Source organism: Vicugna pacos, chromosome 4 (genome assembly GCF_048564905.1).
Source record: "Vicugna pacos chromosome 4, VicPac4, whole genome shotgun sequence".
NCBI lineage: Eukaryota > Metazoa > Chordata > Mammalia > Artiodactyla > Camelidae > Vicugna > Vicugna pacos.
Genome location: NC_132990.1, coordinates 47422285 through 47436940, shown reverse-complemented (window position 1 = coordinate 47436940; position 14656 = coordinate 47422285). Strand labels below are relative to the sequence as shown.

Genomic DNA, 14656 nt, shown 5'->3' with positions numbered 1-14656 from the left:
CCGTTAATGGAAATGTGTACCTCCAAGTCCTGAGGAACTGTCAAACCCCTGGGATTAGGATTACCAGAGGGTGCAATGACAATAGGGTACAGTAGATTAAGAACTGGGGTGCTACTAACAGTCCAGAGTAGAGGTGGCTCGAGCCAGCGCTTTGAAGGAGCAAGGAGAGGGGTTAGGGGGGATTCTCAGGTTTTGGAAAAAGATGGGTGTGTAGAGTATCACTGCAACAGGACTAGACTAATACAGGGTTCAATCCATTGTGCCAGGTTCTACCAGCAGGATACGCTCAAGAGCCAATCAACTGGAGCCAAGTGGGAGATTGCCTCCCAGGGATTAAAGGTTCTACTTTCGCCAGTCGATCTGGTCTCATTCCTTTCGTTGATTGGTCGAGAATCCCAATCCGTCGAGGAAGTTTAACCTTGTGGCCAATTGACGTGGCGTTACTAGGCGTGTTGCATCCCTGAGGCGGGAGCCAGGCTGCAAGCGAATTTTCTGATTGGCTCTGGTCCGCGGGTTGCTGGGGAGAGGCGCGGAGAGGCGGGCGGGAGTACCCAGAGCAGGCGGTGATTGGCTGAGGTGAGAGCACCTCTCCTTCCGATGATTCGGCTCTTCTAGGCTCAGTCTTAGCGAAGCGTCTGCAGCCGTCGTTTGAGTCGTCGCTGCCGCTACCCCCTCGCGGATCAGGCGCCAGCGTACCCCGCCCGCCCACCGCCCCGGTGCCTCTGGGAGGAAGCGAGAGGGAGGCCGTCTGCCGGTTTGTCGCCGCCGGTCGCCCCCCGCCCGGGAGAGCCGAGCCTCGGCCCAGTCGGTCTCCTGCCACCTCTCGTAGCCGTTACCCGTGGGCCGCCACAGCCGCCGGCCGGGAGAGGCGCGCGCCATGGCCTCTGGAGCTGAGTGAGTGTGTGCGCGCGCCCGTCCGCCCGCTGCGGGTGCGCGCACCGGGAGACCCGCGGCGCTGGGTAGGCCCGACCGGGCCTGGCTGTGGGCACGTCTAGGACGTGGAGAACGGGAAGAGAGAGAGGGAAGGAGAGGGAGAGAGAATAAGGGGCCGCGGACCCCGCTGGGCCCAGCTGCGCACCCGCGCGCCCCCTAGGCGGGGCTTGCGTTGGGCCTGGGTCGGGGCCTGGGCCAGATCGTGCTGTGTCATGCAGGCCCGAGCCGGCCTCATTGGCTCCTTTTGAACAGTCGTCCGGGCCTAGTGAAGTCTGCGGGCCCACAGTGCCGGCGCGGAGCCGCGGGGCCTTGGGGCGCCCACCTGCGATCCGGCCTGCCTCCCGCTGTAGGCCTCTGGTCCCCAGAGAGTGCAGGCCCCGCGGGCCAGACGCCCCAACTGGGCCCGGTGGGCGTGGACTTTGGGCCACGTGAAGGCCTTAGGAGCCCGGAGACCTAGGTGGAGGCCGGAGTGGGGGAAGGCCTGGCTAGCTCAGGGAAGCTCACGACGGCCCGTTTGGAGCCGGGTCGGCCTGGCGGGTGGTTGGCATCTTCTACGACCTGAGGGAGAGGGCGGGCCCAGCTTTTCGCATCTGACCTTCAAATTTAAGGCCTGTTGTTACTGATACGAGAAAGCTTTTGTCAGTTTTCCTTGATGTTGTGAAATGGGCTTCGTTGGGTTCTTGCTAAAATTCGAATCTCAGTTCGTATTGTGTGGGCCTTTCTAGATTTCAGACTTTATGGGGTGAAGGTTAGAGTTGCCCTAATTCGTCAGAGAGAGAGAGACACACACAGACACACACACACACATACACACTCCTTTTCCCAACCAGCTACGTTGAGAAATCTTGGGCCTTCCACTCCTCAGGAAAGCATCACATAAAACCTGGCCACTTATGCCCATTTTAGAATCGAGAGCTTTAGACACAGGAAAAGAAAAGACACTGCCATCCTATGAAAACTCTTCTATGCAGATCACCTTCCTGACTTGAGAGTTTGAGGTGTGTTCCTTTTTTTGAAGTTTCTGAATTAAGACGAAGTGTTACTCAGGCGCCTAATTAAAAGGGCTATTTACTAATACTTAAAGTGGTCTCTTAGGTTATCTAGTTAGTCTTTAGTTTCCAAAGGGAAAAGTAAAAGTCTAAAATTCTTGGAACCTGGCATCATAGACAGTTTTTAAACTCTAGGGCATCTTGATGACTCTTGGCTGAACTCTGTCCAACTCCCTTGTGGCCCATTGGGGTTCTGGAAAGGGCCTGACTTATACAGAAGATTAGGGGATGTCTCAAAGAGCCTCCAGGACTGCTGTTAGCCCATGCTTAAGCTGAATTCCCTCATTTAGAGGTTACTTCCTTTGATCTTAGTAGATAGGTGTGGAATTAAAAGTCTTTAAGGGAAGAGCATACCACTCATCTCCAGTGCCAGGATCAGATAAATGGTAGGCAGATGGAAGGTTTTCCTAGAATGCAACATTGGGGTTAAAATACAAACTATGATGACTAGAGACATCTGGCATTTTATTTTTCTCTAGCCCCAGTCCTATATATCAAGCAGGAAGGTGGGCAGCCCTTGGAGATTATTTTGATGCATGGAGGAGACGGAGAATTGATGGCCTAAAATTGCCCTCAACTCTCACATTGACCATGCTTGCTCTCCAGGGTTTTAGAAAAGTGTGCCTGCTCTGCAGCCGTGTGCCCAGCACTTTTGGGTTGAGGGAAGCAAGTTTAAGCTGAGGAAACTGCACTCTTGGAAGCTAGTTTAAAGGGAATGACTAAAGATGCAGCCTACGTGAGATGGTTAGCAGAAAGCTGAAAACTTTTTTAGCTGAATGGGATTTATATTTCTTTTCAGCATATCAGGACCAAATGATGTAATAACCTCACACTCCCTAGCTGGTGCTCTAGAGCATAGACATCTTTCTTTCCTTGCAAATTATAAAGATGTTTCCAATAAGAACATTATTTTGTCTTGTTCTGTTGACTGATAATCCTCAGATCCTAGAACAGTGTTTGACATAAAAATATATATATATTTATATATATGTATATAAAAATATGAGGGAAAAAAATCCATGGAAGAAGTTCCTTTTTATTTATTTCTTCACTTCTTTCGTTATCTGGCCTCCTTATTTTGGTTAATGATCATGTTTTCCTGAGCCTTACTAAGAGGAGGTAGCTCTTCAAAGGGAGAGCCCACTGAGTCTAGTTAGTGAAGGCTGAAGATGAACTAGGTGAGAAACTGGTATTGAGTGAATGATCTTAGCTCTTAGGAAGTGAAATAGAAACTGTTTAGACGGTTTAAACTGAGTTCAGACTCAGACAACCTTGATTTGGGCAAGAGGGATTTGGATTTGCCCTATGTCTCAGCATTTTTTGGTTTTGACATTTTGAACCAACACCATGGAGTTGTGTGTCTTTGCAGAGATTACTGTGAAATGCCTTTTGAGCTTGAGCTTCTGTCTCATGAATATTCCATCCAGATCTGTTAGTGTTTTTTTTTTTTTTCAAATACGATGGTCTTTATGCTTGGCATACCTGTGGTACATAGAATGCCCGGGCGTTCAGCAGGTTTAGCTGGTAAGGAGGGTATTGCTAATGATTTTGCTTCATTATTCCCAGACTTCATCTGTGGGGCTTGGGACCTTCTTGAGCCCTGCAGGAGGTTGTCTTGGCAACTTTGTTCTGCAAAAAGTTTAGCAAAGAGCTTTTGCTGTGTTTTGCAGTGCTAATCATTGTGACCATTGATACCATATGCCAAGCATTGTGTTGAACGTTTTGTGTTCATTATCTTACTTAAGACAGTGATTCTCTGAGATAGGTACTACTCTAGTCCCCATTTTACAGATGAGGCTGTCAACCTCCAGAGAGTTTAAATAACTTACCTAAGATCACAGTTACGCAGTGGCAGTATTGGGATTCAGACCTAACAGTTCTGATTTTCAGAGTCCCATTTCTTTATCACTGTTCTGTGCTGTCTAAGGCTCTGTTTCTCCAGTTACTGCTCAGCCTCCACTTTTATTTTGTCTTAGTTTTCTGACCGTGGGGCAAGATCACCTGGGGCTTTATAGTTAGGATACCAGTGCTCAGAATACCAAGAGTTGCTGGAACAGGAATTGTACATATTATAAGGTATTACTCTTCTTGACCTTGGCTGAATTTCTCTTCATTTGAACTCTCTGTGTAGGGGCAGCTTCATCTATCTACTCTTTCTTTCTTAAGTGTGAATTTTAGAGACTAGTGGGGCCCCTGGGGCTGGAATATGTTTTGGAACTGACTTCATTTTCTCTTTCTAGTTCAAAAGGTGATGATTTATCAACAGCCATTCTTAAACAGAAGAACCGTCCCAATCGTTTGATTGTTGATGAAGCCATCAATGAGGACAACAGTGTGGTATCGTTGTCCCAGGTAAGTTGGGTCCACAGTCCAATCTTTGCTTATTGCACTTAACCAACCTGAGGGCTTTTCCCAGGTTTCTTTTCTCATTTTTCTTGCAGTGACCACAGATAGAATGGGGTTTACTGGGAATCCCAACCTCCAGGGCTGCTGCTTAACCCCTGGCCCAGTGACCCAAAGGCCTTAACCTTCTTTCCTCAGCCCAAGATGGATGAGCTGCAGTTGTTCCGAGGTGACACAGTGTTGCTGAAAGGAAAGAAGAGGCGGGAAGCTGTGTGCATTGTGCTTTCTGATGACACATGTTCTGATGAGAAGATTCGAATGAATAGAGTTGTTCGGAATAACCTTCGCGTACACCTAGGGGATGTCATCAGGTGTGTGTGGGGTTCTTGGCCCCTCAGGGATGGGAGGCCAGAGACAGCGTGCATTACAGGCAGTATACCCCTGCAAAGGCCTTGGCAGCTGCAGATAGTGGGAACCTCCAGGCTATGGGAAGACTTATGTTTCAGGGTTGTCTTTAGGTTTTGGTTCTGCCTGTGGGACTTCAAAATCTGCCTCTGAATGATCCTTAGGACAAGTTGGCATTTCAATGGCTTTCTTGGTAGTTTTATTTTTTTCTATCAGAGGTATAACTTATCACACTTTAGACCCTGGTTTAGGATACCATTTGAGGGTTTGTGTCTGCCAAATTATGAGATGGGAGTGTGAGCATGGAAGGTGGATTCCTAGCCGGTCTTTTAAGGGTCCAAGTTAATCTAGGGGAGAAGCATTGTTTGAGCCAGACCCAGGACAGCTCCAGTCTGAGTGATTTTGAACATTAGGCAAGAGGCTTCTCCATCTTTCAGTCATCTCTAGCCATTGCTACCCAACTATCTGTCACCTGACCAGGAACATCTCAGGCTTCTGATTCTTTTTCATGAATTCTAGGTTTCATGTAGTCTGCCTAGAGATGCTTAGTCACTATCTTAAGGTGCTCTGATGCTCTGACCACTTGACTGAAATTATTTTTTCACTTTTGTTTCTCTGACCCTGATAGTTAACAGACTGAGGTCTCCCTTGGTAATACTGGATCACCAGTATTAATCAGAATGGGTCATCCTTGGATGTCTCTCACTGAAGACCCTCCTTTCTGTGTCTTTGCGGGGGATTCCAGATGTGTGGGTCTTCCTTTTGGCTCACTGATTGGAATTGGCAGCCCCAGCAGCTCCCCTCACTATCCCACCCTGCACATGAACCTGTTCTGCTTGGCTCTTCCTTTGCCCTCACTCCCACTGTACCCTCCTGCCTCCCTTCACCTAGAGCCATCCTTGCCTTTTCTCTTTCGCTCGCCATCAGCTCTCTGTGCCAGGCCCTTTTGGACACCCAGTGCTTGGGGCTGCAGTATGGTTGGTAATGTGGAGTTTGCTTGTCATCCTCAGCATCCAGCCATGCCCTGATGTGAAGTACGGCAAACGTATCCACGTACTACCCATTGATGACACAGTGGAAGGCATCACTGGCAATCTCTTTGAGGTATACCTTAAGCCATACTTCCTGGAAGCTTATCGGCCCATCCGGAAAGGTAAGTGATGATCCTAGGGACTGAACTTAAGGATGATTGTTTGTAGGGGTACCTGGGAGTAAACCTTGGGACACCTTTGTCTCATTCTCATATATGTGTGCATACACACACATTCTCTATGCATGCTCATGTGAGCTCTTTCCTTCCCTCCTTCCTCCCACTCTTCCATTTTCCCATTCCCCATCTCTGCTTTAGTAGAGTAAGCTATCTTGTATCTCTGAGGGAAGAGATAGGCCAATTTGGCTGTGTCACAAGTCCAAAGTGTATTTAGTACTTACTGTTTAGCACAGATCTACCACTGGTGGTGGTGGTGAAAGCTTGGGTTATCTATACCCCAGAAGTCAAAAACCTCATGGACTTCTGGCACATCAGGTTTTGTTTACTGTCTTGAGTGGCAGAGGGACTCTTCACAGTTTAGCTTTCTCTTTTTGCCTGATGCTTAATATGATGGGGATGGGAAGGAGAAAGGGCAATATCTAGTGAACTTGGCATTCTAGACCCCAGGTCCTGATGAGGAATTCTCACTTGGTCTGGTAATAGACACCTCTGACTGTTCTTGTGCTGATTTCTCTCACAGGAGACATTTTCCTTGTCCGGGGTGGAATGCGTGCCGTAGAGTTCAAAGTAGTGGAGACAGATCCCAGTCCTTACTGCATTGTTGCTCCAGACACAGTGATCCACTGTGAAGGGGAGCCTATCAAACGAGAGGTGAGTTCTCTCCCTGATTCCAGTACCCTACTTTGTGATAACTCAGTGAGGCAGTCATGCAGTAGTTCCAAAGAATACCCAGACTTGATAGCTAAGCTTTCCAAAGGTGGGAAACCTAGCTATTTGCTTCTGGGCCTAGATGTTTCTTGAAAGTATCTGATTCCAATAATTTTTAAAATCTAGATTGAACCTGAAGGATCTAAGTGTTTGGAATAATTTTTAAAGATGTGATGCTAATGGCATCTAGACCCCTGCCCATTTTCCAGAGTTTCTAGCTTCAGGTCTTAGAGGAGCCCATCCCATTAAGACTAATTACAGTGTGATAGAGAAGGGCTTAGAGTTACTCTTGGAGGTATGATCCCTTTAGAGGAAAATCTTCTCAGATTTAGAGAAACTCAACTTTTGCTGATAGTAATATTCCTGCCTTTTCCTTTTCTTTGTTTCCTTCATTTCAGGATGAGGAAGAGTCCTTGAATGAAGTGGGCTATGATGACATTGGTGGCTGCAGGAAACAGCTGGCTCAAATAAAGGAGATGGTGGAGCTGCCCCTGAGACATCCTGCCCTCTTTAAGGCAATTGGTGTGAAGGTGAGCATCCTGGACTCTGTGGGATATAGTTTAGGGTGGTGATTAATGACTACTTGCTGTCTAATCCTGGGACTTGTCTTCATATGTGTGTTTCATCATTGCCTTGGATTAGAGAGGAAATACTTTGAGTTTATAGAGGGCTTTGAAGTCATTAAAGCTACTAATGGTCTAGAACAGAGTTGGCCAATTAAGTTCTCTGTTGCATATCTTTTTTTGTTCTTAATTACAATACTTCTAAATGTTAAAGACTTTCCTTATCTAATGGACTTTATTTTCCCTTTACCTAGTATACACTGTATAAATAATTTTATCTTCTGTGTGGGCACTTTTCCATGTGCTACTTGTGGATGAGGCCACAGGAAAGACAGTTTCAAAGAGAAAAACTCGTGGTTGTTGGTAAGGGAAGGCATCCCAACATGATAATAAATCCTGGAGAGTTGTGATTAGTGGGGTCAGTGAGCCTCTAGCAACACTCTTAAATGGCTAAGCTAGTCCTTGGCTCTTGTCTGTCTCAAGTCAAGCCCTTGGCCTAATGGCCTCTTGCTTTTCCTGATTTCTAGGATAGTCAGACTCAGTCACACTAAGAGTTTCTTAGTGTGGTTTCTCTACTCTTTGTCTCCTATGCAATCATAAATGTTGTCAGCCTTCTAGCAGTATTCGCTGATAAGAGGAGTGAGTATGGTCTGAAGTAAACTGTCTTCTAGCAGCTGCTGCTTAAGGGCTCATTCTTCCTGGTGTCAGAGTTGAGCTCTGATTCTCACCCTCTCTAGATAGAGTCCTTGTCAGGCCATTTTAGGGTGGCTGGTGTTGGGAGAAGATGGGAGTCTGAACCTAATCACACCCTCTGATACTGGTCCTCAGCCTCCTCGGGGAATCCTACTCTATGGACCTCCTGGGACTGGGAAGACCCTGATTGCTCGAGCTGTGGCAAATGAGACTGGAGCCTTCTTCTTTTTGATCAATGGTAAGAGACTTGGTTCACTTCGTGTTTGGCTGGACTCAACTCTGAGCTGACCATGACCCAGTCTCATGAGCTGGAGAACTCATGGACATGTTTATATACATATCGTTGTGTATACTTTAGTATCTTTATTCTGCTGGGCTACATTGGAGACAGACAAGAAGCAAGGGGAGGGTGTTCTACTCTGGTGTCCCATGATCTATCCCCACTTTGCGAAAGGTGGTGAACAGGCTGAAGACATTTAGGTGGAACAAGTTAGAAAGAGAACTCAAAATGTCTGTGCTTATATATTTGAGAGGGTTTGGGGAAGACTGGCTGAGATCAGCTGGCTCTTTGAGAATGATACTTCGCTAGTAGAGGTCCAACTGGTATGCTGTTTCTGCTGCTCTGGCCAGAGGTCCCAGAGCATCTGCTGTCATCTTCATACTTCCAGCTTGACTGTGAGATAAGTATATTTAGCCCCATGGTTTCTTTCTGTCTTGGCTTGGTGGCTATGCTGGGATAATGATCGATAGGGGCTGTGAGAAAGTAGGCAGAGGTTACCACGTTCTCATCCAGGACCTGTTTCTGGGCTGGGCAAACAAGATAACTGATTTCTTTTGAGATTGAGGAAGGATGTAGTTTTGTGATTGCATCCATTCTGTATGGTTTCAGGGCCTGAGATCATGAGCAAGTTGGCTGGTGAGTCTGAGAGCAACCTTCGCAAAGCTTTCGAAGAGGCTGAGAAGAATGCTCCTGCTATCATTTTCATTGATGAGTTGGATGCCATTGCTCCCAAAAGAGAGAAAGTAGGAACTTACCTGAGGGGATAGTGGGGTGTTGAAAGGTCCTGACTTCACTTCTGACCAGACATTCTGTCCTTGATAGACCCATGGGGAGGTAGAGCGGCGTATTGTATCACAATTGTTGACCCTCATGGATGGCCTAAAGCAGAGAGCACATGTGATTGTCATGGCAGCAACCAATAGACCCAACAGCATTGACCCAGCCCTACGGCGATTTGGTAAGGACCCCAAATTTCTGCTGTCCTTGCTCACAGGCAGATTATGGCTCTGCTGGGCTTAACCCTGTTGATCCCACATCTGTCCTTTATCTAAGTCACCTAATTCTGAGGATTTCATGAAGCTCCTTGCAGTGTTAGGGCCCAGGGGTCTTTTCCCTTATCCCGTGTCATGTCTAGGGTGATCAACCATGCTGGTTTGCGTGAGACTGAGGGATTTCTCAGGATATAGGGCTTTCAGTGCTAACTCCAGGACTGGGGTGGTTGTCAACTTAGACTCGTCTCTTCTTCCCTCTGGACCAGAAATAAGCCCTGTCTATGTTTATACACCGTCCCACAGGTCGCTTTGACAGGGAGGTAGATATTGGAATTCCTGATGCTACAGGACGCTTGGAAATTCTTCAGATCCATACCAAGAACATGAAGCTGGCAGATGATGTGGACCTGGAACAGGTGGAGTGGTGATGAGAGCTGGCCAGAAGTTAGGATATCTGTTTCTAGGCAGTTGAAGGCAACTGACTAGGGACATAAGCTTAAGATGTGAGAAGACTGATTTTGATACCTGTGCAAGAGAAGGGAAGTGATCTGAGATTGAATCCAGGAAACTTGAGTTGGCATGTTCCTTGGTTGACACTGTGTTAGAGTGAACCAGAGTTTTGGGGGCAGCTTTATTTACAGGCCCCAGGTCCAGGCTTGAATACTTAAAACCCAGCTAGTGAAAGGACTGCTAGTATATATGTTCAGGGAAATGGGAGGACCCAGATAGGAATCAAGGGAAGGGAGCAGGATTCTGTTGTCTCTGAGCTTCCTAAGGCAGCTCAGTCTTAGAGATAGGATAGTATGTAGATCTTCTCTCTACAGGTGGCCAATGAAACTCATGGGCATGTGGGTGCTGACTTAGCGGCTCTGTGCTCCGAGGCTGCTCTGCAAGCCATTCGCAAGAAGATGGACCTCATTGACCTAGAGGACGAGACCATTGATGCTGAGGTCATGAATTCCCTGGCAGTTACTATGGATGACTTCCGAGTAAGGACTGCACCCATATCTCAAATACACACACATGCACTTCACTTTGATTTCGCTCCTGGCAAGTCTCATTCCCCAGTTTTTCTTCCCTTTTTAGTGGGCCCTGAGCCAGAGCAACCCATCAGCACTGCGGGAAACTGTGGTAGAGGTGCCACAGGTGACCTGGGAGGACATTGGGGGCCTGGAGGATGTCAAACGTGAGCTTCAGGAGCTGGTCCAGGTAAGATAATTGGTCCAGGGTGAGTCGCTGCCTCAGTACATTGTACTTGAGCTGGGTGGTCTTGGGGTGTTGGCACATTCACTGCAGGAATTCTGAGCATAATTCAGGAACTTGCTATTCTCAGAATGGAGGCGCCAAGAAACCTGCTTTTAGGGAACCTAGATCTTAACACCATGGGGTAGTGTGGAAGGGTGCTTTTGTTTGGTTAGGTTTCTTTTAAACTATGGGGTTATGCCTGAACCCTCTTTCCCTTTCCTCCTAGTATCCTGTGGAGCACCCAGACAAATTCCTCAAATTTGGCATGACACCCTCCAAAGGAGTACTGTTCTATGGACCTCCTGGCTGTGGGAAAACCTTGCTGGCCAAAGCCATCGCTAATGAGTGCCAGGCCAACTTCATCTCCATCAAGGGTCCTGAGCTGCTCACCATGTGGTTTGGGGAATCTGAGGCCAATGTCAGGGAAATCTTTGACAAGGTAAGCTGCAAGTAGCTGGGCTGTCAGTTCACTTACTTGGGGACAAGTTAGTGGGTAGAGCCTGTTTCTTTGGGAGAGTTAAAACCATCTTGTTCTGGCAGCTCAGCTAGAGCAGTGAAGATCACTGTTTTTTCTGTTCCTTCTCAGGTCTGAGAGACCCAATTGTGCTAATGCTTGAGTCCATCTGTCCCTCACACAGGCCCGCCAAGCTGCCCCCTGTGTACTGTTCTTTGATGAGCTGGATTCCATTGCCAAGGCCCGTGGTGGCAACATTGGAGATGGTGGTGGGGCTGCTGACCGAGTCATCAACCAGATCCTGACAGAAATGGATGGCATGTCCACAAAAAAAAATGTGTTTATCATTGGCGCTACCAATCGACCTGACATCATTGATCCTGCCATCCTGCGACCTGGCCGCCTTGATCAGCTAATCTACATACCACTTCCTGATGAGAAGTCCCGTGTTGCCATTCTCAAGGCTAACCTGCGCAAGTCTCCAGTTGCCAAGGCAGGTGCAAGGTCTTGGGTCATGGGGACTTCTTTGAATCCTCAGGCAGAGCACAATGGAGTGCTTTGGTTCCTCGACAAGATTCTATTGGGGAATCCCTGGGGTTATTGTTGTAAAGGGAAGATAGAATATTTGAGGATATTAGGATAATCTAGAATAAGAAATAAAACAGAGTGGCAGAAGATTGGACAAACTGGAATTGGGAGTGCTTGGGTGGCTCAAAGATCAGCATATCCCGGGGAGAAAAGGCTAAATGCTAAGATAGCTCTGTTGCTTCTTTTAGGATGTGGATTTGGAGTTCCTGGCTAAGATGACTAATGGCTTCTCTGGAGCTGACTTGACAGAGATTTGCCAACGTGCTTGCAAGCTGGCCATCCGTGAGTCAATCGAGAGTGAGATTAGGAGAGAACGGGAGAGGCAGACCAACCCATCAGCCATGGTGAGTCTGCATCCTTTCCCCACACGTGCCAGTCATGGGGAGCCAGTGGACAATCTCCACAGTGCCCTAGAATTAAGAATATAAGGTTTTGGAAAGATCATCTGGCTAAAATGTTTAGCAGGGGATTGAAGAGAGAATGCTGAGCAGTTAACCCGTTCAATCTAGAATTATAAACGCTGAGAAGAGCTCAGCAGAGAAATAAGCAGGGCTTAGAACCTAGGATCCATGGACCTGTCCCTGGTGATCCATGAATTTCCTGAATTAAATGCAGAATTTGGTGTGTGTGTGTGTTTGTGTGTGTGTGTGTGTTAGTGACTGACTTAATGAGCAAATAAATAAATGAATGAATGGGTTTCTTTACCTTTTGCGGAGAATCTGTGACATCTCTCCTCCATTTCATAAAAGCTTATAAACTACTGATATTCTAATCCTATTCTAATCATAAGTCACAGCAATTGAGTGGCTTCTCACTGGAAGAGACAGGGCTTAAGCTGGGCTATGAAGAGAGAGTACAATTTGGGTAAAGAAAATAAGCCACCCAAATAACCTGCATGAGAAGTAGGATTGCAGGAATTGGGGAAACCTGAGTAGATTTAAGAGGTCATATGTTGCTGGAAGTGAGGCCAGTAGGTAAGGTGGAATCCAGATTGACATTTTCCTTTTAAAATTTAGGTTTATGAGATATGATTTACATATTGTAAAATTCACCCTTTTTAGGTATACTGTTTGCATGCTTTTGGACAATTGCATATAAGTTCTATAACTGCTGCCACAGTTGAGATACACAGATTTCAGTTGTCCCAGAAAGTTTTGTCATACCACTTTAGTCAGCCTCATTTTCCCACTGTAAGCCTTTGGCAGCCACTGATGTGAATTCTGTCCCTACAGTTTTACCTTTTCTAGAATGCACTGACAGGTTTTTTAAGCAGAGTGGTGACACAGTTTTAAGAAGATTGTCCTGGCGACTCTTTTAGGTTGGACTGCAGAGGCCCAATCCATTAAGTCTCTGCCATAAGCTACTGCAGTAATGAGGGTCCAGAAGGCTGGGGAAGGAATCCAGGCTGAGCCTTAACTAACCCTGGTGGTCTGTGTTTATCCATCCAACAGGAAGTAGAAGAGGATGATCCAGTGCCTGAGATCCGCCGAGATCACTTTGAGGAAGCCATGCGCTTTGCCCGCCGTTCTGTCAGTGATAATGACATCCGGAAGTATGAGATGTTTGCTCAGACCCTTCAGCAGAGTCGGGGCTTTGGCAGCTTCAGGTAACTAGGTCTCAGTGGGCTGTGCTTAAGTTGTCTTGGGGAACTATACAACCAAGATAGTGGGATCCTGAAGGAGGCTAGAAGGGGTAGTTGTGAAAATCCTACATGAGCTCTGTCCTAATCCTCTTTTTTGCCTCTGCCCTTCTGCAGATTCCCTTCAGGAAACCAAGGTGGAGCTGGCCCCAGTCAGGGCAGTGGTGGTGGCACAGGTGGCAGTGTGTACACAGAAGATAATGATGATGACCTGTATGGCTAAGTGGTGGTAGCCAGTGTACAGTGAGCTGGCCTGGCTGGACCTTGTTCCCTGAGGGTGGGGGCGCTCGCCCAGGAGGGACCAGGGATGCACCCGCGGCCTGCTCCATTCCTCAGTCTGAACAGTTCAGCTACAGTCAGACTCTGGACAGGGGGTTACTGTTGCAAAAAAAAAACAAAAAACAAAACAAAAGCGATAAAATAAAAGTGATTTTTCATTTGGGAGGCGGAGAGTGAATTACCAACAGGGAATTGGGCCTTGGGCCAACGCCATTTCTGTTGTAGTTTGGGGCAGTGCAGGGGACCTCTGTGGTGTGAACAAAGGCATTATTGCCACTCTCCACAGTAAAGCACCTGCACTTCACTCAATGCTGCCCAACCCTCCCTTCTTCCCCCTACCCAACCCGGGCAGGAGGGTGAAGGGCTACAGTTGCTGGGTGTTTATATAGAGAGTAGGTTGATTTTTATTTTACATGCTTTTGAGTTAATGTTGGAAAACTAATCACAAGCAGTTTCTAAACCAAAAATGACATGTTGTAAAAGGACAATAAACGTTGGGTCAAAATGGAGCCTGAGTCCTGGCCCCTGTGCCTGCTTCTTTTCCTGGGAAGGGCCTTGGGCTACCCCTTACTGCCAAGGCACTCTTCCAGATGTGAAATCCTGGAAGTAAGATTGTACCATCTTCCCCTCCTGATTAATATTGGTATGCTGCTGCCTCGCCCAGTGTCTGCAGTATCACTGGATAGGACTGCAGTGGAGGGGGAGCAGTCTGATGGAGCTCCAGGTGTGGAGTATGTGGCATTCTCCACCAACATATGAAGGGAGTGGTGAGACTAGGCCTGCAGAGCCCCCTTTCCTGACGAAGGCTGGATTGGGGTGCCCTTCAAAAATCTTAAGGTTATAGAAAGATACAGTCTGTGTCTGGAGATGGATGTTCTCTTCATGCTTCTAAAAATTCAGTACATTCATGTTCTGGTTGAGGAGCACTTCAAATGATGTCCACCTTTATGTAATTTGTATTATAAAAAATAGCGTTTTTCTAATATGAAATTCTAGTATTGAATGTTTTTTTTTCTAAACTAAACATCCTTCTCTCTCTTAGTTTTTCAGATGACTGCTTGCATAGTTTTGTCCAGGTATAGAGTATCCCCTTCGTTTAGCAAGTACCAATGTAATCACTTAGTGCTTCTGGGATCACTACCTTGATGCCTTACTGAATGAGGAGTATGGTGCAGAGAAAATAATCCACTGAGTCAAATTTTTATTAGTTGTTCTAATATTTGTACCAGGCTCTGGTCTGGTATACATAGGTAATCTCCAAGGACTCAAGATAGT

At 46.9% G+C, this 14656-nt stretch overlaps 1 protein-coding gene across 2 annotated transcripts; it reads left to right on the top strand.

Annotated features, from left to right (window-relative positions):
* The first annotated feature begins 561 nt into the window (after nt 1-561).
* Nucleotides 562-13890, top strand: VCP (valosin containing protein). 2 transcript variants are annotated; one of them, XM_072959666.1, is made up of 17 exons: nt 562-894; nt 4223-4334; nt 4524-4696; nt 5741-5883; nt 6461-6591; nt 7047-7178; nt 8040-8142; nt 8794-8927; nt 9007-9142; nt 9480-9592; nt 10001-10165; nt 10263-10385; nt 10648-10860; nt 11060-11368; nt 11652-11807; nt 12915-13069; nt 13220-13890. In XM_072959666.1, exons 1-17 carry the CDS (start codon nt 878-880, stop codon nt 13323-13325), a joined length of 2421 nt encoding a protein of 806 aa, XP_072815767.1. In that variant the 5' UTR covers nt 562-877; the 3' UTR covers nt 13326-13890. The 2 variants fall into 2 exon arrangements, with proteins under 2 accessions (XP_072815767.1, XP_072815768.1); XM_072959667.1 differs by lacking the exon at nt 562-894 and adding an exon at nt 1914-1931.
* The last annotated feature ends 766 nt before the right edge of the window (nt 13891-14656 follow it).

What these genes read in the sequence shown, in the direction of transcription:
- VCP (XM_072959666.1), top strand. An exon ending in GCAAGTCTCCAGTTGCCAAG is followed by an intron (nt 11,369 to 11,651) that starts GCAGGTGCAAGG and finishes TGCTTCTTTTAG; the next exon opens with GATGTGGATTTGGAGTTCCT. An exon ending in AGACCAACCCATCAGCCATG is followed by an intron (nt 11,808 to 12,914) that starts GTGAGTCTGCAT and finishes TCCATCCAACAG; the next exon opens with GAAGTAGAAGAGGATGATCC.